This window comes from Excalfactoria chinensis, chromosome 15, assembly GCF_039878825.1.
Source record: "Excalfactoria chinensis isolate bCotChi1 chromosome 15, bCotChi1.hap2, whole genome shotgun sequence".
Lineage (NCBI taxonomy): Eukaryota > Metazoa > Chordata > Aves > Galliformes > Phasianidae > Excalfactoria > Excalfactoria chinensis.
Genome location: NC_092839.1, coordinates 2943460 through 2965475, shown reverse-complemented (window position 1 = coordinate 2965475; position 22016 = coordinate 2943460). Strand labels below are relative to the sequence as shown.

The following is a 22016-nucleotide window of genomic DNA, read 5'->3' as shown; positions in this document are numbered from 1 at the left end:
CTGATCCTCTCCCTATGCATCAAAAGGATGATTTCACTGTGCTCTCTATTAAAACTCACAGGACAGCTGCAGCAATCAGATACCATTCCCTTCCAGACCCACATCTACAGGTGGAACAAACCCATTTTAACTTCTCCTAGAAAGACCTGTGCTGGAAAGGACCTCAAAGAACATCTAGTTCCAACAAATCATCTACCAAATGATTCCAGTTCTAATCTTTCTTTCATAGAATTGTTCTTGCTGCACTCCAAAAGCTTCTCGGATTGTTCATGTCCTGCCATGCTGCCCTCCCCCTCCCAGCAGATGTTGGGGTGACTGAAGTTCAGCATGGGAACTTCCAAAAGGGTCTGTGGGCTTCCACGAGACCCCACAGACAGGCTTCACACCTCGAGTCCTGCCAGTCCACAGCTCTGTGTTACCACCATTGACCTGAAAGCAGTCGCACAGTCAGTTCATCCCCATTGAAACTACGCTAGCACAAATAACCCGCGTGATCTTCATTTCACAAGCATCAAACATTGTAGTGAAAAGAGAGTAGTTGTTTTACTCTCCAAGAAAAGAAAAAAATATAGCAAAAAATCACCATGCTGAACATATGTTGCTTATGATCTTGGATAGGGAGAAATCTCTCAACGCCCTGCTCGTTCCTTGATGTCAGGGAGCTTGCCAGGTTCTCCTTCTTCCCATTCACACCAGAGGTTGGTTTTGTGGGTTTTTCTTTTAGCTGAAATATACTGTATGAAGTTTTGACAGCCTTGACAGCATCGTGTGTCATCCAAAGCTTTCCAGCACAAGCAAGAAAAAAAAAACCAGAAATGAAAAGTGAGTATAATTTCATGACTCACTAAGGGACAATTTGTGTGCGAGTCTGCACAGCGCTTTTGGTTAAATCATCGAGATTTTACACCAAAACAGAGCTCCTGTGACTCTACCCTGCTCTCCAAAAAGCAGGTAGGGTCCCTGCATCACTTTTGACAGCTCTCCCTTAAAAATGGAAAGAAGAATCGCCCTGCAAATAGAATTCATCCCTGGAGGACATTAAACCCTGTTAATTTCAGTGGCCTTTATTCTTTATTTGAAATCTCAATTGCCTTGCTAGCAGTGTGGAATCGAGGCTTGATGCCTACTTTGCTGCTCGGCTCACCATGCAAAGAGCAGGTGGCAAATCTTTGGATAAAACACTGAAACAAAGCAAGTCCACAGCATTAATGCTGGAACCACATTATGTGATTTTACATGGACAGGTTTTCCACAGATTGTGACCAACTGGGCGATGCAGAATTTCATCACATATCTCAGAAACACCAAAAGTGTTCGGTTAAATCCATTACTGATGTGTGGCTATTTCAGTCAGTGACTCTACAGTGATGTGCACCTGTTAAATACATGCAATCAAACACTAGCTATGTAAATGAACGCTGTCAGATTGAGTACAAGCATTAGGAAGAGATTAAGGAGTCTCTTCAGGAAACTAGTAAATTAACTAATATTGAACAGAGTATCAGGTGCCTCATTAAGAATGTAGAGCAACGTTCCACTGTATTTCCTTTCACTAACTTCTAAATTTAACAATACACCCAACAAATAAAATTCTCTCATTAAACAACTCACAGTAACATGCAGTCTGCATTACAGATGTGCGATTCTGCTTTCAGATATGTGCCAACAGGACTCTAGTACGCTGGGCAAAAGTCTAGCCAAAGTTTATCTCAAAAGGTTTAATCCCCATTTCCAGTGGAAGTCCAATTTCCAGTTAAGGTCAATAGAACAAGGTTTCCCTGAATGTGAAAGACAGAAGATAAAATCAAGAGGCCACGCACCAGCAAAGCATGAAGAATAACGTGTCCAGCACACTAACTATGAGCAATGCTGAGCCCATTGAGGCCCGGGTCATCTGCATTTCTGAAACCACTAAGATTTCTAGTACATCCAACAGACTCAGCATACATGTGCTGTTTGCAAAGCCACATCTGTGACAGAAAAACCAACAGCAAGCAGCATCAAGAAGTCTCAGCCGTTAGCTACAGCCTGGGCTTCCCCCAAGAGTGCTCATGAAATGTCCACCCCAAACACACACTGAACCCCTGTCCTTACTGAAGGCTGTAAGGTCTCACATCACTTGATTTGTACCAGAACCTCAGGGAGTTGAGTCTCAGGGAACCACACACACTTTTCATCTCTTTGAAAAGACGGATGGTGAAATACTGAGTGGCAGCACTTGCAGGCCTGTTCTGCTGGAGGGCTAAGAGCAGTGCTGCTGCCCCACGTCAGACAGGGCAGTCCCAGCCCAGACCAAAAGGAAGGACAGCACAGCCTCACCTCTAGCCATGTGCACGGACCAGAAACTTCGCAGGTATAGAACTACAAGTGACAGTCTTGCTCCTCCCCAGGGTGAAAACTCTAGTTGAAACGACAGAAGACCTTCTTTGCCTTTAGAAAGATTTAAAAGTAATAGCAGCTAACGAGTTCCTGCAGCATTCTATGCTAAGTCTGGTATTAACCAAGCACAATGCATAAACGTTGATTCTCCATGAAGCTACAGAAAGCAACCATCAGGCAAACTATTCTGTAAAACCCACAAATCCTTCACGACTCGATGTGTTTAATAACAGTACTTCACTCAATGAATAACACACAACAATGACTCCACTAATATAACAATTATTTTTTTTGCTTCCCAACTATCTGCCACTACATAAAGTATTAGTTGGATCTATTATTATTATTACTAATTTTAATATTTTTTTTAACAATTACCATTTCTTTTTCTCTATTTAGAAACAAATGTAATTACTTCAGCTAGAGAAGACAGAATTACTTCTGCAGCACAGTCAAAACATGCATCAACACTCATTTTGTGTAATTATTTCACAAGCTCTCTGTCTGGCATCATTCTCACATGAAAAGAGTTTTCAGAAGGGCCTTCGGCTACTTGATGCGCGGCGTACAATCACAGGAACAGCTGAAGAATGAAATGAAAGGAAAAGAGAGGTTCTCACCATTCATTTAACCTTCTCTTTTGGTGTCTGCCTTGAAACGTAAAGTAACTTCAGAGAACAAGATGAATCTCTTCATCCCCTCTCTTTCCCGCTGTACTTGACAAACAGAAGAGTTGCCAATCTCTTCTATGACCGAGAGGTGTCAAAACTGGGATATAAATACATACTGTGTGCCCGTGTTTCACTTCCTAGTAATTTATTATTGGAGCACCTTGAAAAGCGTGTTGTCATTAACCTTAACTTTTTGAAATGATCATTTGTCAAGGTTGTTGTCTAGACAGAAAAAATCCAGCTCCCAAATCCCAGGTGAATCATCAGTGCACCCCAGAATGTTCATACTTAAAAACAGTTGCAGAGCTGAACATAACAAGCAGAAACAAACGTGGTTTAGGGTAACCTTCAGAAGACAAGATTAAGGCACATCATTGCATTCACTAAAAGCCAGCAGCGTGAGCATGGCAGTGAGCATCGCCAGCTGAATGCCTGGATTAGCTGGAGCTTTGTTTCTGCTGCACACTGCAAGGAGTGGAAGTTGAAGATTGGAGGAACAAAGCAGGGAAGAGAAGACAGGCTGCTCTTGACAGCCAGATTCTTCTCCTCTCTCAGCAGTCTTAAGCTAAAATAAAATGTGCCACAAGCATGACAAAAGGCTATTCCCTCCCCACTAGCTTCCTAAAGAAAAGATACGCAGGAAGTCCTATGTATTCTTCTAGCCTCCGCTCACGCAAATTCATCCCCCTTCTGACACCCACAGCCTGACAACTCCTGCCACGAGCTTTTCTGAATTAAAAAAAAAGAGTTATTTTAAATTCAAATATGGTGACACAGTTATTTTTATACTCCTCTGCACTTCTAAGACAAACTTCCTCCAGGTCTCTTCCCAAATAGGTGCTCTGAGGCATGGATGAGTGAACTGTGCACTCCGCTCCCTCTCTCCGTTCATTTTATTGCCGATAGCCGTCAGCATCACAGCAAAACACATTAAACTAAAGGGCTGAGGAGTCAAGAGTGTGTCCAACCTGAAGAAAGAACAGTTCCAAGAAAGTGCCGCGGCAGCGTATCATGCTAATAAGTAAAGAAAGCAATGAGGAAGCTTCAGGTTTCAGCAGTACTAAGCTCAGATCATTGCGAGATTAGTGTTCATTTGGCAGGGAAAAAAATTAAACTTCTAAAGATAAATCTGTAGAATCACAGACGATTTGTAAAACGGTGTCAAACAGTTTGCTATAAATTTAAGGGATATTCAATGCAGCGAACAATCGTAAGATCTCCAATCCAGATAACAAGGCAGAACAGAATCTGGATGTTTCAAGAACCAAAGATGAATTTTAATGACTTAGGAGAAAATTGAGAAGGGAAATTGCCTTTCAAATCTTCTTCCACAGCAGTTAACGCTTCAAACTGCCAGCAACTGCACCAGATGAAACCTCATTTTGTCTCATCTCGGGATAGCAGAAACGGTAACCGAGAACCCAGAACTGAACCTGCGCTGCATTTTAAATGCCACAGTTACCGCGTGGGTCAGGAGTCAGACTGAAACCTCATTTACCACAGACTTGTTTATTTCTGTATTTAGAACCTAAGCCAGATCACTTATTTTCACTAAAACTATTTTCTTTACGGCGTGCAGAGACAGGAAGGAAGGAAGCTGCTCCATTTGCCGTTTGGATGTCAGAAGCTGTGTTTGAAGAGCAAAGGAAGGCCACAGCCTGCTGGCCCTGCAATCAGTCCCATCCAGGGAGCAAGGAAAAGGACTCTTAATACACTTCACATATAAGCATATATGTTATACTATATTATATATATATACATATATATATATATAATACTCTTAACACTCAATGCTACAGACTCACTGAATGGGCTAAAGGCCAGAAAGAAATTGATCGATCATCTGCAAGCTACCGACAGATACTTACAGATATTATATACAGAAAATTGCTCCTTGGTACTGATTCACACAGGAAGTTAAATAGAAAATTTCTTACTTTCCCCGTTATATATAGAGCTTAACATTCCTACAATGGAAATGTTGCTCCTGGGATTGGAAGGGATTCAAGAGATCGTTGAGTCCAACCCTTGCTACAGCAGTTCCCTACAATAGGTCAGACAGATGGGCATCCAGCCAGGCCTTGAATAACTCCATAGAAGGAGACTCCCCAACCTTTGTGGGCAGCCTGTCACAGCGCTTCATCACCCTTACACAAAGAAGTTATTCCACACGTTAGTACTGGACTTTCTATGTTCAACCTTAAGGCCATCGCTCCTCATCCTATTGCTGCACACCACCAAGAAGAGCCTGGCCCCATCCATTTGACAGAACACGAACGGAACACCAGTATTTAGAATTGGGCAGAATTAGAAGATTCCTCTTCTTTCGTGCAGCCTCAGCAACACTGAAAACAAGAGAAGCCTTCAGTCTTCAAGTTTTGTCACAGAAATGGTTGTGCACCCATTTTTTGTGTGTGCACATTCAAGGATATAGAAGGGCACAAAGTGCATCCATCCAGTTGCCAAAGTTTGGTGCAGTTCAATGATGCTCTTACCACATTTTATATCTCCTTCCATATTTATTAGTATTATATCAGTATTTCAGAGCCCCGGGTTCAGTTCAGGTTCCCACTGCACAAAAAGACAGGACTGCAGTTTCTACTGAGCACTTCTATGCACACAGACAACATGCATCAATACAACACACCGCAGGAGCAAGATGTATCCAGCTTCTGTTATTACAAAGAATACCCTATATGGTATCAAATAATGAGATCTTCCACAAAGCTGCTACTAAGCAAGTGACATTGCTTAGATGTTTAATTGCCACACATTTTATTCAGAGGTTTTTTGCCTTTCCCCACACAGATAATATTTAAAATTTAGGTTCTCGGGCAATTTGACCCGGAGTTATGAAATCCTATCTAAGGAATGTTATAAGAGTTTGATTATTTGAAAACGTGGTGTTTTCCACTGACATGCAAGGTCCTAAGGAGCTTAAATATAACCCAAAGGCTTTGCAAATGACACAGTATGCGGGATGAAAAACCCCCATTCCGTGATGCTTCATCCTCCGAGGACAATACCTGGAATTCACGCACTACCCACCTGACACAGCAGTCAAAGCAAGGAGGCACTCGAGAGCTGAAAGCTGGCACAGTGCTTAAAGAAAGCAGAGATCTGAGACTGTGCTTGGAGGGAGGAGAAGCTGAGCTCTTATTCCCATGAGGATGAAGCATCAGCTCAACTCTGAAATTTAAAAATACTTCTTTTTCAGCGGAAGAAAAAGAGATAATAAAATTTAAAGAAAATAAAGGAAACAGAAGCAAGAGATGTTAATGTGAAAGTTGAGCAGCACTCAGCCTAGCACTGCTGTGTCTGCAGTGAACTCAACAGCATTCCAGACATCCACTGCTCTTCTCCACTAAATTCAGCACTGCATATTAATACCATAATAGCTCTGTATATAAAAAAAAATAAATATACATTGGTATAATGCAATGCAAAGGCTGCCAAGAAGCTGTGCTGTTCTGAAGCTTCATGTCAAACCTCCCCTTATAAATGTCTCTCTAGTATGGTACATCTTGACACCCATATGTTGTCTCAGCAGTGTAAGAAACGTAAAGCTTTGCAGATCACACTGACTGGCACAGTTCCTGAGCTCCCACGCTTCCTTTCAAGCAGACAACATACTACACAGAATAAGGCTCCCTAGATAGTCTAGGATAATATTTTAGTGTAAGTAGAGCTAAAATTATTGCAAGCTACATGATTTGGCAATTAGCATTGCAAGAAGCCCAGGAAGCTCAAAGGAATTGTTTGAGCTAATTGCAACCAGGTAAAGAGCACTGCAGCAAAGATGCTCCTGGTGCTCTACCAAGACAGCAGGAGCAAATACCAGACCCTCTGCCATCAGCCCTGCAGTGCAAACAAAGAGCAGCACTCTGATCCCAGCACAGTCCTGGGGCAGCACATCCCACCACCTGCTGACTCTTTTGGGGCTGGACTTGAGGACAAACAGGCAGCAGAACCAACAAAGCAGTTTTTAGCTGCCTGCCCCACAACTTGCCTTCCATACAGAACTAGATGTGCACCCAGCACACACTGTGCTCCCATCTTCCTCAGCCAAATATCTTTGCGGTCATCAAAGGGAAAAAGCTGTTTGTTTTACCACTACAGAAATGTATTCAGTCTTGAAGTGGAGCAATGCAGAAGAGAGGATGCATGTAGATGGCAGCCTCGAAGCACAGCTCAGTGCCTGTGGTTTCTGCATGGAGAACAAATCATCCATTTGCGACTGTTAAATACACATGAAAGCATAAGCAAAAGGAAGGTTTAAAAACAAAACCAGACCAATTTTCCTGAGGTTGTAGGATGCAGGGAGTGGCAGATCAGATAGATGGTTTCTGACTCCAAAATTTTCAGCTCTTTGGACCAATGGTACTAGAACTGTCATAAAAATCACAAAAGCAAAGCAGAAAGGGTTTTTAAGGATAGACCTGTCAACACAATCTGGGAATCGCTCAGCTTTGCCGCCCAGAATCCGATCACGTTGTTGTTTTTCCTTCCGTGCTCTGAATACACAAGAAGGCAACCTGCAGCTGTGTGAAGGGTGCCCAGAGCATCTCACACTGTCCTCGTGCTCTCAGGAGGGAACAGATGGACGGCTGCAGGCTACAATTTGCTATTTTTCAGCCTGACTCCTTTGAGAAAGACCGATTGAAAGGAAATGCTGAAGGTGATACACCACCAGTGCCCCGGTCCTTAACCCAGGGGACAACCCAAGGTAGGATTTTTTTCATAAACCCTTGAAGGTATTTAGGTTTCAAAGCTGTCAACACATTCAAGTACATTATCTGAAGCAATGGCATTTCATGAATCCCATGCAGCTGCCATGCACAGTGTGGCCGTTTTTATCCTGCAGTGGAGAATACTGGAGATTTCTTCATGATGTTTATGAAGTCTGTCACTCAGGCAGCATTTTAATCATGCCTTCTTGGATATATTTTTTTCCCCCTTTACCCCAGGGAGTATAACTTGGTTTTAGAGTTATTTACCCGCAATGGAAAATACGTGGTCAAACAGACGTTGGTATAAGGGGGTAACTGTTAAGGTTTGCTGACAACTGGAAAGGTCTGAGCAATCAAACTGTCAATGGTTAAACAGATAAAAGTGACCGTGCCAAGTGGGACAGCTAACTGAGGACAGGCACTCCAGCAGAGAGAAAACCATCACCGAGTGCAGGCAAGCTGTTTGCAGGGACCGGAGGGCATCGATTTCAGTCATGTAAGAGAAAACTCAACTCTGATTTTAGAAATCAGGGACAGAAGAAAATATTATTTGAAAGGAAAGGTTGAATCAGATGAAAGCTTCACAGGCAGAATTTGCTTAGAAATGAGGCAGAGACAGAGGAGAAAACAAAAATGCATACGGATGTCTAACTCTCCATATTCTTATAGAAGCAATTGCATGAGATTTCTTTTATAAAACCCTGTCACAAGCATTTCCAATGATGGGCCATTCCCAATGCAATAGCTGGAAGCCCTGAATTCCCCCAGCTGGCGGTTCAGAGGAATCCCCCACCTCCAATACAGACTGCCCAGGGCAGGGCTTCAGCCACAGCACTGGGTTTGGAGTGCCCAGGTCACAGTCCTGTTCCTGGATGGCAGTGAAAAAGAGTGCCTGCCCCACAGCTGTTGTGCCCTGTTTCCCAGAGCAGGGCTGCTGTTTTGGCTTGAAATACAAATGCATGGTTCTGCATCTTGGATGCAACACCAGAAACCTCTGATGCCTCCCCCAGGCTGGGCTGTGGCATCATGCTGCTCTAATGTTAGTCTTCCTATTACTCCTGTGAGAAAAAATACATAATATTTCTATAACATGAATAGCATAATGCCTCGATCTCTTCTATTTCACTGTTTGTATGATTTCATATGTACTTCTGTGAAGACTTAACACTTCCAGATCTGAAACTGAGGAATCAATGCAGCAATTAGGGACAAAGAGATGCAGAATTATACACAAGGTTATTTTTCATGCTGTGAATGAGGGTTAGTGCATTGCAAAAACAAAACTCATTATCCATTCCTTAAAATAATTATTTTCATGAAGCCGAAGTGTTCCTTAGGATATTTAAATGCAGGTTCAATCTCACACCTACCAACCTCACACGGCATTTTTCTTATGCAAAACTTCCAACATGTGCACATTTGCACATGTGCCAATGCTTATGGTGGCCACACAAACTGCAAGTCAAACACCACTGAAATATTTTGCTAGACAAACTAAGTTTCATTGCACATAAGCAGACTGACTTTATATTAGTTCATTCCACTGTCATCTGTGTTATCTACAGTTAAGACTCAGGTATGTTCTGTGTTTCTATAACTCCTATCACTTTCTCTTGCCACATGCATAGGAAAACAAGATACCTTACTGCTGTTAGATATACGCTAGGGCCAGCTGTGAAAGGGAACAAATGCTGGGCTACAGCTGTATGAATTGAGATTTCTACCCCAAAAATGAGTTTGTGCCCTCCCAGAAAAACAAAGAAGGATTGGCTGTGCCAGGGCCACACTGACTGGTCATGGCAGACACCCCATCCCAACAACAGAGAAGGCAAAGGGGAAATGCTGCCAGCAGTGTGTTGCACTTGAGTTGGTCCAAGGATCTCAGGGCTATCACATGGCTTAAGGGTGAACGCAAGGAGAACGTTCTTCATTTTTAATTACTGTCTCTGAGTGAAATGATTGATAAAATTTCAGGTGAACGTAAATATTTTGTAGCAAACTGCTCCAATCAGAAGGAAAAACAACAACAAAAAACCCCTATTCCTGCACAAAGAAACTCAGCACTGAAGTGATTCAGCTCAGAACACACACATCCCCTGGAAACAGCCTGTGATTTGAAACCAATTCTTAGAGTGTTTTTCAGTACAGTGAGAATATCCCCCCATTGCTTTCATTTTAGGTTCTTCTATTGCACTTTTGGAAACGTACCCTTTGCTTAACACATCTAAGCAATCACTGAATGATAGAATTGCTCAGGCTGAAAAAGACCTTAAAGATCATCAAGTCCAACCATAACGTAACCATACTACCCCAACTCTAACAACCCTCCACTAAGTCATGTCCCAGAGCACCACATCCAAATGGTTTTTAAACACATCCAGGGATGGTGACTGAACCATCTCCCTGGAGAGCCTATTGCAGTGCTTAACAGCTCTTTCTGTAAAGAAGTTTTTCCTGATATCCAACCTAAACAAGCCTTCCCCTCTTTCAACAGTGCTTGCTTTTAAAACCACCTCGTTCTACTCCCAAGGGACCCCCAATGTCCCAGAGAAAAGGCAGCAACAACACCATGATGCTGCTGATGCCAGCAGCCCCCAGGTGCAGCCCTTCAGTACAAGGAACTGCCTGCAGTCTGAGACTGCAGCCCAAGGCTGCAGCCCTGCTTTGCTGCAGCAGTGCAGGAGCTTTGGGAGATTCAGCTCCTGATAGGCTGTAGCATGCTGTACTGCTTGCACACCTGTTTGCACAGAATGCAATTCCAGCTCTTTTACACTGAGGTATTTGCTTCTGTGGGAAAAGAAGTAAATATTTGCTCTGCTGTGCCAGCTGGATCAAGGGAAAGCTATACATTGCACAAACCTTTAAGAGAAGGTAGGAAGACGCTGGCAGAAGGCGGCTATCTGCAGTACACATGCACAGCACAAATTGAAACCAGCAGCGACTGAAAACCGCTTTGGAACAAGCAGGAGCACAGGCAGCACACAGAGGGCTGAGTTTTACTCTGTGGGTTTTAGGTCAGGTATTTCAAAATTCAGCTTTCATGTCTGTGTTTCATGATCTCTTCACTGAAATTAGGGTGATCTAGAAGAAGGAAGACGATAACCTGTGGAGGAATGAGAATCCATGCTCACAATCATCACAACACATATAGTATTTGCTACCTGAGTTTGCCTTTGCTGCATTGCCTTGTAGCTGATGTCCTGTTTCTTTGCCTCACTCCCTTCTCTATTAAAAGTAACTCAGTACTAACAATTTACCTATTACAAGCATCACTAAACCAAACATACTTTAAAAATTCCACGTTGGACAAATAGATCACTGTAAGACTTCATCTCCAAAGGGACGGACTTCCTCGATACAGAGTCTTCCTTGATAAATAATCTTTCAAGCTCACCAAATATTTTCTTCACCCTTCCTTTACTCACAAATCAGCTTCTGAAGATCTGGATATATTCAAGGACTCCTTCCCTCCTGCACATTCTTCATTTTCTAGTAAATGCTGGAAAACCTTTCCAAGTGCCACAGGGAGAAAGCTGTTATGTTGAGGTTTTCAGAGTTTGTTATTTTGGCACTTGTGGTCTCCACGTAAATCCCTTTCCAATGGTTTCTGCACCAAGATTTTAGTTTAATACTTGAAGGATTATTGGCAGCTAAGAGGAGGATTTGTGGATGTTGAATGAAGTACATTGTAATAACAACTGTCAGGCTGATTATGATGCTCAGGCCTGTACGCCTCTCCAGCAACATCTGAATACTTTGATATGGTCACAGCTATGGCCTACTTGAAAATGTCTAGAGTCAAAAAACAGTCTACTACTAAACATGTTTTAGAAGCACAGCTTTTATTAAATCACAATAAAAAGCTTTTGTAAGCTAAAAGCTTATAGATTAAGTTTAAAGGAGGTGAAAGCATTTCCTTTCACTTACTTTTGAGCTCAGCGGAATAACAAAGAATTAAGATGGCAACAAAGCTTCCATCTCCTACCAATCCCATGGCAATCAAACTGCACCACAATCCAAAGACTGTGGAACTCGGGGTCTTTGCTACTCCACCTGCAAAATGCAAACTGAGATACTGAGGGATTCTGACACCCTCTGAGGAGGGAGGACAAGTCTGGCTCACTCCTGGCTTTGTCATATTCAGACGCCATAAAGTAATAGATCATAGAAGCATCCATGAACAAAAGAGGAGGTAAAAACCCATGCAAACAGACAAACCCACAACCCAACTTATCCTACTTTCAAGCTCAACCAGGGTGAGAACCAAATGAAAATGCAAAGTACTTATGAAGGTAAACTCACACACCAGCACATAAAAGGCTCTGCACTCTCATGCTCCACCTGCTGGTTCTCCTCAGTAGGGATCAGTTGTATTTCTATGTTTGGTTTGGGTTTTCTACCTCTTTTTTCCCCACTTCTCTCACATGCCAGGCACCATCCCAGCTGACAGGGGTAAACTGGAGAGCACTGGGCAGGAAGCCACACTCACCTCAATACTTCAGCGTTCAGTGGGGAAAAACTAAAAGGGTAAAATATTCATGGCAATGTAAAGCAATTGACAATGTATGGAACAAAAGACTTTCTAAATGTTTTACAAATATCTCAGGGTTACAAGTGTAAAGTGAGGCTAAAGATGCAGTGTTCTATTCAGTTCAGTCCCTACCTTGCCTTTGTGTTACATGCTAGAGCTTCTAAAAAAGCCAATTAAAGTGCCTTTTATTCTATGAAATGTTTAAAATTGGGCACTTTTGGTATACAAACCCTAAGCATCTCATATTATTTGGGTGCTTTTTCATGCAGACTCGCGTACATCAAAAACCTCCCGAATCAAAAGGCATTTATTTTTCAGCTGCCTTTAGAAAAGCAGAAAGAGACACGTAAGCAGGAAGCAGCGTTAGTCCCAGGACAAAGGTAGGTTCATGACTACACAAACACAGAGCTTCATGAATGCTTTGCGAGTGTGGGGTCTGTCATTTCACAATGTGAACTGTATAGAGAGGAAAAACAGCCTCCTCTCTTGGGTCACTCCCCAGTGGAAGCTCAGTGCTTCCCACAGGCACGACAGGAACACACACACAGTGTTCTCCGTTCCAGTTTCCTCCCACTAACTGGGCTTTTCACTCTCATATAAAGCGACATCTGGAAATGATCATCTCATCGCACCCTCAAAAAGGCAGAGAAGCAGTAATAATATGGTAATAAGGGATGAAATTTTACGAGAGATGGCACTTAACTGAAGACTAAAAGACACCATGCAATTTCCATAAATTGCTTTTAACAGGGGACTGAGTGACAATCAGGAAAAAAAACACAACCCCACTCCTGGCCCTTTTTTTTTTGTGCAAATCATGGGCCCGACTTTCAACTGGTGTAAAATGGTGACGCTGGTCCAGCAGTTCTGGTTGCACACAAACCCCTGAATACCATTTTGTGCAATGGCACTTTTAGGATCGTGCGGTGAAGAGACCCTCAAATTGAGGATGCTAAAATGAAGCTGAGAAAGCAAAGCGGAAAGGAGCTATCAGCGCACCAAATATCCGCTTGTTTCGTTGCTCTCCCTTCTTTAAGTGAGCTGAAAAAGGAGAATAGCACCATTATCTCCCCTCTTTGCATTTCCACCTCTTCAGATCTGTCAGTTCAGAGTGAAACCCAGATGGGACTTGAGAGACAAGGAATATCAAGAGTGTCCCAACACAGCTGGCATGGAAAAAGGTGCCAGGTAGGTTTCGTTCCTATGGGAAAAGAGATGCGGTCCCATCCCCAGCAAGATCTCCTCCTCTTACTATGAAAGCCTCGTGCCTTTTTGAAAGGCTGGCCAGCCAGCCCACTCAGAATGTAGTGCTATATTCATTCTGTAGCGCTATATTCAAACGCCATTGTAGAAAGTCATTAAATTTAACACCAATGGCACCAAGCAGAAACAGGGGGATGTGGAAATGAATAAATAGACTTCAGACTAATAAATAAAAATAAAAAACCACTTGGGGATAACAAACTGCCTTTGCAGATAAAATGAAATAAATCCCTAGAATTTAAATCCATCATGAGCAAAATCCCTCTGGAAAAAAAAACAAACTCCAGACCAAAACCCTATCATGACTGCTTCTACATTCATGGAAGTATTTATGCAGACTAAGATAAGGGTAGTCAATCCACACGCCTTGGGACAAAAGCTGATCTCCTGCAGGATCAGGATAAAGAAATTTCCTCACCACATGTGTCCTGATTCAGGGCAAAAGGAGACACGCTTTGCTAGGCTCGGGAGCTGCTAGAAGCAAGCCTTAGATTTGTGCCATGCTGATGCACTCCCGCAGTAAATCCCAGCTTCTCCTCTGCACGCTATCATTTCCCAATGCACTGAATGTACTGCCTGAACTTTGGCTGGGCTGTGCTTCTCAAGCCTACCCAGGTAACCTGCCATACTCCAATTTGGCTCTTCAAGAGTCCTGTACTGTGAAGCATCCTGCTTCTCAGTTCACACCCTCCCTGCTCCCAGATTCTTTCTGTTCCTTGCAAGTCATCACCTCATTATAGCTCAGACAACACAGTTGGTTGATGGTATTTTCCTCAGTTCTTTTCTAGTGACCATAATTCAATAGTTACATACAATCAATCCTCTGTTCTCTGAATGGTGTCACTCTGCTTTGACCACACTTCCACAGCTGGTGCATCTCTAACCTGGTATTGGTAGCTCCTCCAAGAGACGCCTTTTGCCTGGGACAACCCCTGGCACCAGCAGCCAGCAACACCTCTACAGCACAAAAACAAAACAGAAACACAACTTCTTCCTATGGAACTCAGCTCTTCAAACTGACACCATGTCTGCACTGTCCAGGAGGTCTGAATGTACCTATTATGGGCTACAAGAAATTAAAACCTGACAGATGAGGAAATTGCTGCACTCCAGCACGCCCACAGCCACAAAGTGCATGTCATCAGGAAACACTACGCCCTTTCTTGCTGCTATTTAAAGGGTAGATGCTGTTCTTCTACTCCCCAAAAATTAGGAAGTGAGGAGGTAAAAAGGATAAACCAAGAAATGTGCGTTATCTATTGAATCAATTTGACAGAGAAAGTCATCATCTCTCATGTAAAAGGACTTAAGCCGTTAAGATGAAGTCCCTAACTTTCAATAACACCATCAGACTGTTTCCAAGCACAAATTGGGGATCAAGAAAAAGGAATATCATATTTCAATAAGTCTACTCTTATCTCTCCAGCTGCCATGCCAAAGGCTATTGAGGGGGAATGAAAGCAAAGTTTCAATCATCAACAAAACGCTGCAGCTCACGGACAGAGTCGCTCAAACAGGTACAAGTCCCACAGGCTTCACAGGATCCACATATCAAAAGGTAGATGTAAGATTGTGCCATCCTCAGCAGCTCACCTGCAGGGCTCTGTGGCTCTTGGGAACAGAAGCTATCAAGAGAAGAACAACTCATTTCATTGTGCTATACAAGCCTTTGTTTTGGGAATATAGCAAAAACCAAACATGAACGGAACATGTGCCACTGAGCCTTGTGTCTTGTCTAGTGCAGTAAGAGTAGAAAGTCCCTCAGAACATTTACCAATAAAAACAGACAACAAGTAGCAGAAGTAAGGTTTTCTTTCACTGCTAATGTGTGTGGGGTTTTGTTGTTGTTTGCTTCGTTTTCTTTCTTTCAAAGCGTTATCCAAAAATCTTCATGCCTGCTAAATAAGCACCTATTTTCCCAGTTGTCCACACTTAAAGCTGCAGAAGACAGCGGATCTAAGAATTACATTAAGTTCCCTATTTACATTAGTTACAGATTGATGTTCCAAGGGAGGATCAGGCTGAATTGCGTGTCAACCAGTGATTTTAACAGCACCTACAGATTCATTGCACAGGACTCTCAGATCACCTCATATGCCATGTGGGTGGTTCTTTGATCCACCTATCAGCTATGTTTTTCTAGAGTTTCTGTAAGCTTGAAATAGGTTAAAGCAACAGTATAGCAACCCCAAATGTTATTTTTCAACATCAACAGGTAATGTTTCCCATTTAAGGGGAGTTATCACCTTAAAAATAAATACAAAATGTTTTTGAAACTGTAAAACCTCAATGTTGGTGGCTTTACCACAAACAGACATTTTGGTTGCTCAGTTCACTCAGAAGATGGTGCTGAACAGATCATTACTGGGAGCTGTGTTCAGACATATTAGTTTGACCCTATTATCCCTTCCCTATTATTTTGGGGGGGAGAAAACCTGACATTTGATATCATCCTTTCCTCTAACTGCTCCTTAACCCTGTGTCTGGTTTTAACCTCCAGCAGTCTTTCTCTTGTCCTCTTGTCTCTTCCCTTTGACTGCCAATCCACTGCCAGACCATTTAACCTTCTCATACCCCAAGTCAGGACCTATCACAGCCTATGGAAACAAATTACAAACAAAACAACAAAAATAATCATTTATTTGCAAAGGCAGGGTTTGCCCTTTCCCTACAGCTGGCTTTTTTTCCTGGAAGGAAGCAAGGTAGGACTTACTTCTCAGTATCATTTCTAAATATCAAATATAAATGAAGTCCTGCAATACCGTCCTGTGTGAAAGCAAAAGCACCACCGGTGGGATAAAAAAAATTATAAAAAATTATATATATATAAATATATTGCTATAAAAATAAGATATTATCTAGTTTAATAAAATCTTCTTTTTATTATTTCTGCTTATTTAAAGCAAGACTTGTTGCAAACAACATAAAACAGGACCACTTCGCCACTTACTGATGACATACAAATGTGTAGGAGTTTGGTACTTCCCTCCTTGCTAAGAAAACAAGATGACAAAAGAAAACAATGGGCTGAAAAAAAAGTGGCATTGCTCATCACTGAACTATTTAGAAAACAACAACTCTATTTCAATTGATGTCATTCATTGGGTGCTCTAAGGAAAACCAAGGCGGTAGTGCTGCTTTCTTCATTCAGTACATTTCTGAAAGCCTTTACTAAGAAAACTTTGTATAATTATACTAGAAATAGGTTATTTTGAAGTCCTACCACCACATATGAAAATCAGGAAATACCATATGTTTTCTTGTCTATCATTTCAGTTAGCCTTTTCTAGAAGGCACACATCTTCAGACAGTAGGGAGGTCTCTTCCTTCCTTCGAGCCCATAAAGATCACGCTACAAGTTCCCCCACCCAGTGCCCTAAACAAAACATAAATGCCACCATCATCAGCCTTAACAAGCTCTAAATTGCAACGTATATTAACAGAATGACCTTCTCCAGTAAGATTTTCATTAGCAAACTAGGACGGAAAACAGCAAGTAGCACCACTTAGCCAATTTTAATAGATTATCTACATCATCCTTTATGACATCAGTTGATACTCAGAGCAAGAAATTGAGCAATTTGGGTTCCTGTACAAGCCATCATGACGCACAAAGTTAACCACTTTTTTTTTAAATCCTGTATTACCTAGAAAGTATCACCAGACAGGTTTGCAGGTTTGGCTGCTGCAGAAAGTTTGCCTGCAAAGCTGCAAGAAACCCAACCTCAGCATGTCATAATTCCACATGGAAATGCACTGCGCCAGGTTATTTCTGCTGAAGGTTAGAAAACTTGACACCAACAGGACCACAACACTAGTGAATGAGGACAGCTGGAAGCACAGCATGTGCCCATTTCCCAAAGAGGCCAGCAGAGCATCCATACCACTGAAGAAAAGCCTCCAAACATCTGTCTTCTGCCAATGGATAAGTGCTGAATATAGCAACACCTACCTGCCACATCCTTATGCTAAGGTTTCCTTTCTATTTTTATTCCCAATCAAAACGTCTTAAAGAGACTCCAGATGTTCACTGCTGTATAAGCCACACAAAAAGCAAAGGCAGTAGGGATGTGTCCCCAGATCTGCCCTGCGCTCTCAACCTGACAGGCTTCTTTGGCAAAGGAAGAGGATGATGCTAGGGATACTTATGCTGTGAGAGTCAGTGAGAAGCACTATTCTTGATTTCCCTAGTGATTCATTTATGAAAATGGGATGAATATACCTGAAACATGAAGAATGTGATACCTGAAACATGAAGAATGTGATCCTTTATGATCCTTTAGTTTTTACTGAAAAGGCCAAAATGCTTTAAGAAGATAGATTTTTCCTATCCTCGGATCAAAACTGATCTGTTCCAATATGAAAAGCAAAAAGGAAGACACTGTGCAGTGTTCAAATAGGTTTCTTTGTCAGAAGGTAGAGGAACAATCAGCACAATCAAATAGAACACAGAAATATATCCCAACAATTCAGTGCTTACCGCTTATCCCTGTTGCACAGAATAGCCAACACTGAACTGCTTCTACTTAAGAAGAACACATATTTTGCTATAAACTTGCAGGGTGAAAATGTGATAATAGTCAAGTCCTAAGATCTATTTGCCTATTGGAGAATCAGTTGAAAAGCTCTCGTTTGCTTGTTGGTTTCAACAGAAAGCAGACATACCCTGTGGAAGAAAGTCTTGCAAGCAAACACACTGCATGGATAAAAACAACACTCTCAAACCCTTGTCCATGGATAAAAAGGCAAAATATACCTAAAGCATATCAAAATCCATAAAGTTCATTCAGATCTCCAAAGAAGCACATCAACAAGAAGGACAGATGAAGTCCCATCTGTTAATACATCAGTAAGCAACCTAAAACATCCATGCAGTACTGGAAAGCAGCAGAAACACTACCTGCACATTTTGTCCTTGTTGTGAGCGGTGGTCCAGGTGGTCCTGTGCCTCCTTCTCCAGGGCGAGTCAGCAGCACTCTGATCTCATACTCCACATCTGGATCCAGATGCCATAGTTTGTAATTGGGAGAGTCTACAATGTGGGTTTCTGCCCAGTTCCCAGTGGTCGTCCGATACTCCACCTCTTTCAGTATGATGGGCCCGTCTCCGATGATGGAGTTGGCGTTGGGTTTGATCCACAGGTAGGTGGCTCCAACAGCCAGCAGCTCAGGAGGGGCAATAGGAGTTGGGGGTTCTGTAGACAAAAAGAAATCATGAGAGGCCTGAGGTCGTTTTGTCAAAAGGATGGAATTTCCACCTGTAAAGCAAATCTGCCCCCAGATCCATTGTTAGTTACTGAGTTTTTCCTGTCATTTACCAAATCTTTCATTTGGAATATTCTTTCATAAAAAGAATTTATTCCTTTACAGAAATAAAACAATAAAAAGGCACCATATTTGTTTTGAAGTTATTGCCCCTTGCACTGCTGTATTAATGCAACTGGTAGCATTACCAATGCAGAAACATTGCTTCAAAAATACAGTGCCTACAAAGCAACTTCTGCTGAGAATATAAAGCACAACAGTTATACATTTAAAAGATCAGAAGGTTTGTACTTATTTCCACCTTTACGCATACAAATAATGGCAGTCAATAGAACATAGGAGGAGGAAAAGAAGTCTTAAATAACACAGATTGAGCATACCTGTGCAATGCTTAAAATGACACAAGCAGCAAAGAGCAGAAAACTCAAATCACTTGTTCATTCCGTAGTTTTATAGAGGCAAACAAACATGAAAAACAGGACAGATTAGCAGTGAAAGCACTGCCTATTTGTCTGAGAAGGTATTGCAGTTACAAACACTGGGGATCTTCCAGTGGTCCTGCACTCCAGGCACCACTAAAACTGACTGCGAGCTTTGGTAGCTCAGAGCTAAGAAAAACAAAGGCACCAAGGATTGACTGTGAAGCTTGCTTAATTTCATGAGCAGAAGTACCCAAATAAAGTCTGTGTGAGACTTGGAAGAGTGCCTAGATGTCTGAGAAGCATCACTAGGAACCCAGCCACTGAATATAACCTCTGTGATAGAAAAGCAAAGACAAGCACAGATAGCTCAGCAGCACCCTGTGACGAAAGCCACTGATGGTCTCCTGAGCTCTGCCTGCCTGTCTGCCTGATCCCTCCCTCTGCTGTAAATAACACCTGAGTATTGGAAGCCACATGAATAGCATATGCTTTGTGGTTTTGAAAACCCGAGCTGAACTGTGCAAAATTATGAGCAATTTCATTAATTTCGTTTAGCTTTTGCTCTGCCACACTCTAATGTGGTTTGCCTTCAGCCCAGAGGACACAAAACCTATTCTCTTGTGAAAACAAGGCAACATAAAGGACATTTCTCTCTCAGAAAAAAGAAACCTATGAATGTTACATCACGACATTAATTTTATAGCCCTATGAGAATTATTCCACTCCCTGCAACTCCCACAGCTGATTCCTCACTGAGCGCAGGAAACAGCAAGAGGGCAGAACCATGGGAATGGGGAAGAAAGGAGTTGGAGCACCACGGGATGGAGGAACAGAGCACTTTCTCCTCCAGAGAAGTTTTGCAGGTTAACATCCACTGAGTGAAGAGAAACTAATATACAGAAACCACTATTATACAAAAGTACCAACTAAAACATTACCTAATTCACCTCCTCTGGCTATCTAATCACAACGAGCTATGCTGTCTGAGATTGATTGCATCAGCTGTACATCCTACCTCCAAAAAAGCACCAATCTGAATTGTAATTAAATCAGGTATCCAACAAAACAAAAACTGTTGTCACAAGCTGAATCTTTGCACGACAGTTTGTTTCTGCTTTTATTCTGCAATGTTCCCCTACCTGCAGGCAGATTTTTGTCCCCCAGTATGAAACGTCAGGCTGATTATATTTGGATGCAGTAAAGTTATTTCTCTAAAAATAAAGTAACTTGTTTTCAAGAAATGCATGTTGATACATTATCATTAAAAATCACATCATTATAAATCTTAAATTGTTTATTGCTTGTTTCTTGGTGCAAGAGCATTAAAAGACAGACTCACTGATTTCTATTCCCAGTGCAAAAAATGACATCTTGCAAAGTCACATTACAGCTGAGCACAAGACAAATGAAATATTAAGCATCATTCTCCTGGGCTGGTGATGCTTCAACAACAGCATGATCCAGGTTACTCTGGGATTTGATTGCCAGTTAGAACAGATTTATGGGCCTGAGTTTAATTAATAGAACAGTTTGTCCTGCTAACCAGACATTAAAGTCCTGTCTAGCAAGTTTAGAAACTAATATTGCCAAAGCAATTTAAATTAAGAGGACATTCAGCATTAATTCACTGTCTACTTCAGGACAGATCTAAACCACCTCCCCTCCACCAAAAGAGGGTTTCCATTTTCATCTGCCCCTTCATTTTTGTCTCTCTAATAACATTAGAGAAAGAGATGTTGGAGAATATTGAAATATTAGGAGTTGAAACTGTTGCTCTCATTTTCCAAACTGAAGAAGCAAAAGATGAGCAGCAGTAACTTTGATTTCTCAAGACTCAATAACACCTCACTGCACATAATGGGCTCTTTCCTACTGGCACCAACTGGACAGGAAGCTACTTTTCAATATCACTCTTTGCCAAACTAGTGCAAGTGATCTTAGTTATTAATTATTTAGCACAACTAGGACATAAATAAGGACCTTTTTTTGGCCATTATAACCAAACCCACTTGTCAGTTACAGATGACCAGCCTCATGCTAACAGCTTCCCTTTGTAATTAAAACCTTTCTGCGACCTCGATTAACAGGGAAACAGATTGGGTCTGTACACATGTAATTGGGATCAGCAGTATTTTAAGCCTCATTTGATCCATCCAGCCAGTATTTTATATAGCAAGCTTTGCCCACCATGTTGCTCCCTTTCAGCCTTTATCCCTCTTCCTGCAGACTCTTCAGGGAAGAGCACATCTTGAACTGGGCTGCTGCAACTGGGACGGCATCTAGCCTGAATGCCAGTCCCAGGATGGACACAGAAATGAGGGTTCTAGATGACTTCTTCCAATAAAAGACATATATAGTACAAGCCCAAAGTAGAGTTACTGAACACGCATAGATTTTCCCCTGCACACAAAGCAGTTCCAATCACGCAGCCAGTGATGGAATTCAGGGTGTACTCTTCTGCCCTCCGTAAGAAGAGAAACACTTCACATACAGCACCCGTTTTACTCTTGGGCAACTGCTTCTGGGTATCTCTACCCTACTACTGGAATACTTCTCTACCTGACAATTCTAAGCAATTGCTTTAATCGAGCTCAAAGGGCTCCAAAATGAGGGAGAGAAAAGAGGATGAACCAAGTGCTCTGTGACAAAGCACTGGATGCAGGATGGGTGAAAAAGCTTGAAATGAGAACAGAGTTTACGTTCTATACTTAGTTTTCCAGTTATCTGTATAGTTCAGTGGTAAAACACTGTAAAGT

The 22016-nt window shown here is 42.0% G+C and overlaps 1 protein-coding gene across 10 annotated transcripts in view; it reads right to left on the bottom strand.

Annotated features, from left to right (window-relative positions):
* The window catches only part of PTPRT (protein tyrosine phosphatase receptor type T), a 405976-nt gene that overhangs the window by 185045 nt on the left and 198915 nt on the right, over positions 1–22016 (bottom strand). For all 10 annotated transcript variants that reach the window (XM_072350259.1, XM_072350261.1, XM_072350264.1 and 7 more), the window contains exon 7: positions 18475–18768. In XM_072350259.1, coding sequence (XP_072206360.1) covers positions 18475–18768 — 294 coding nt within the window. The remainder of the gene's footprint in view (positions 1–18474; positions 18769–22016) is intronic.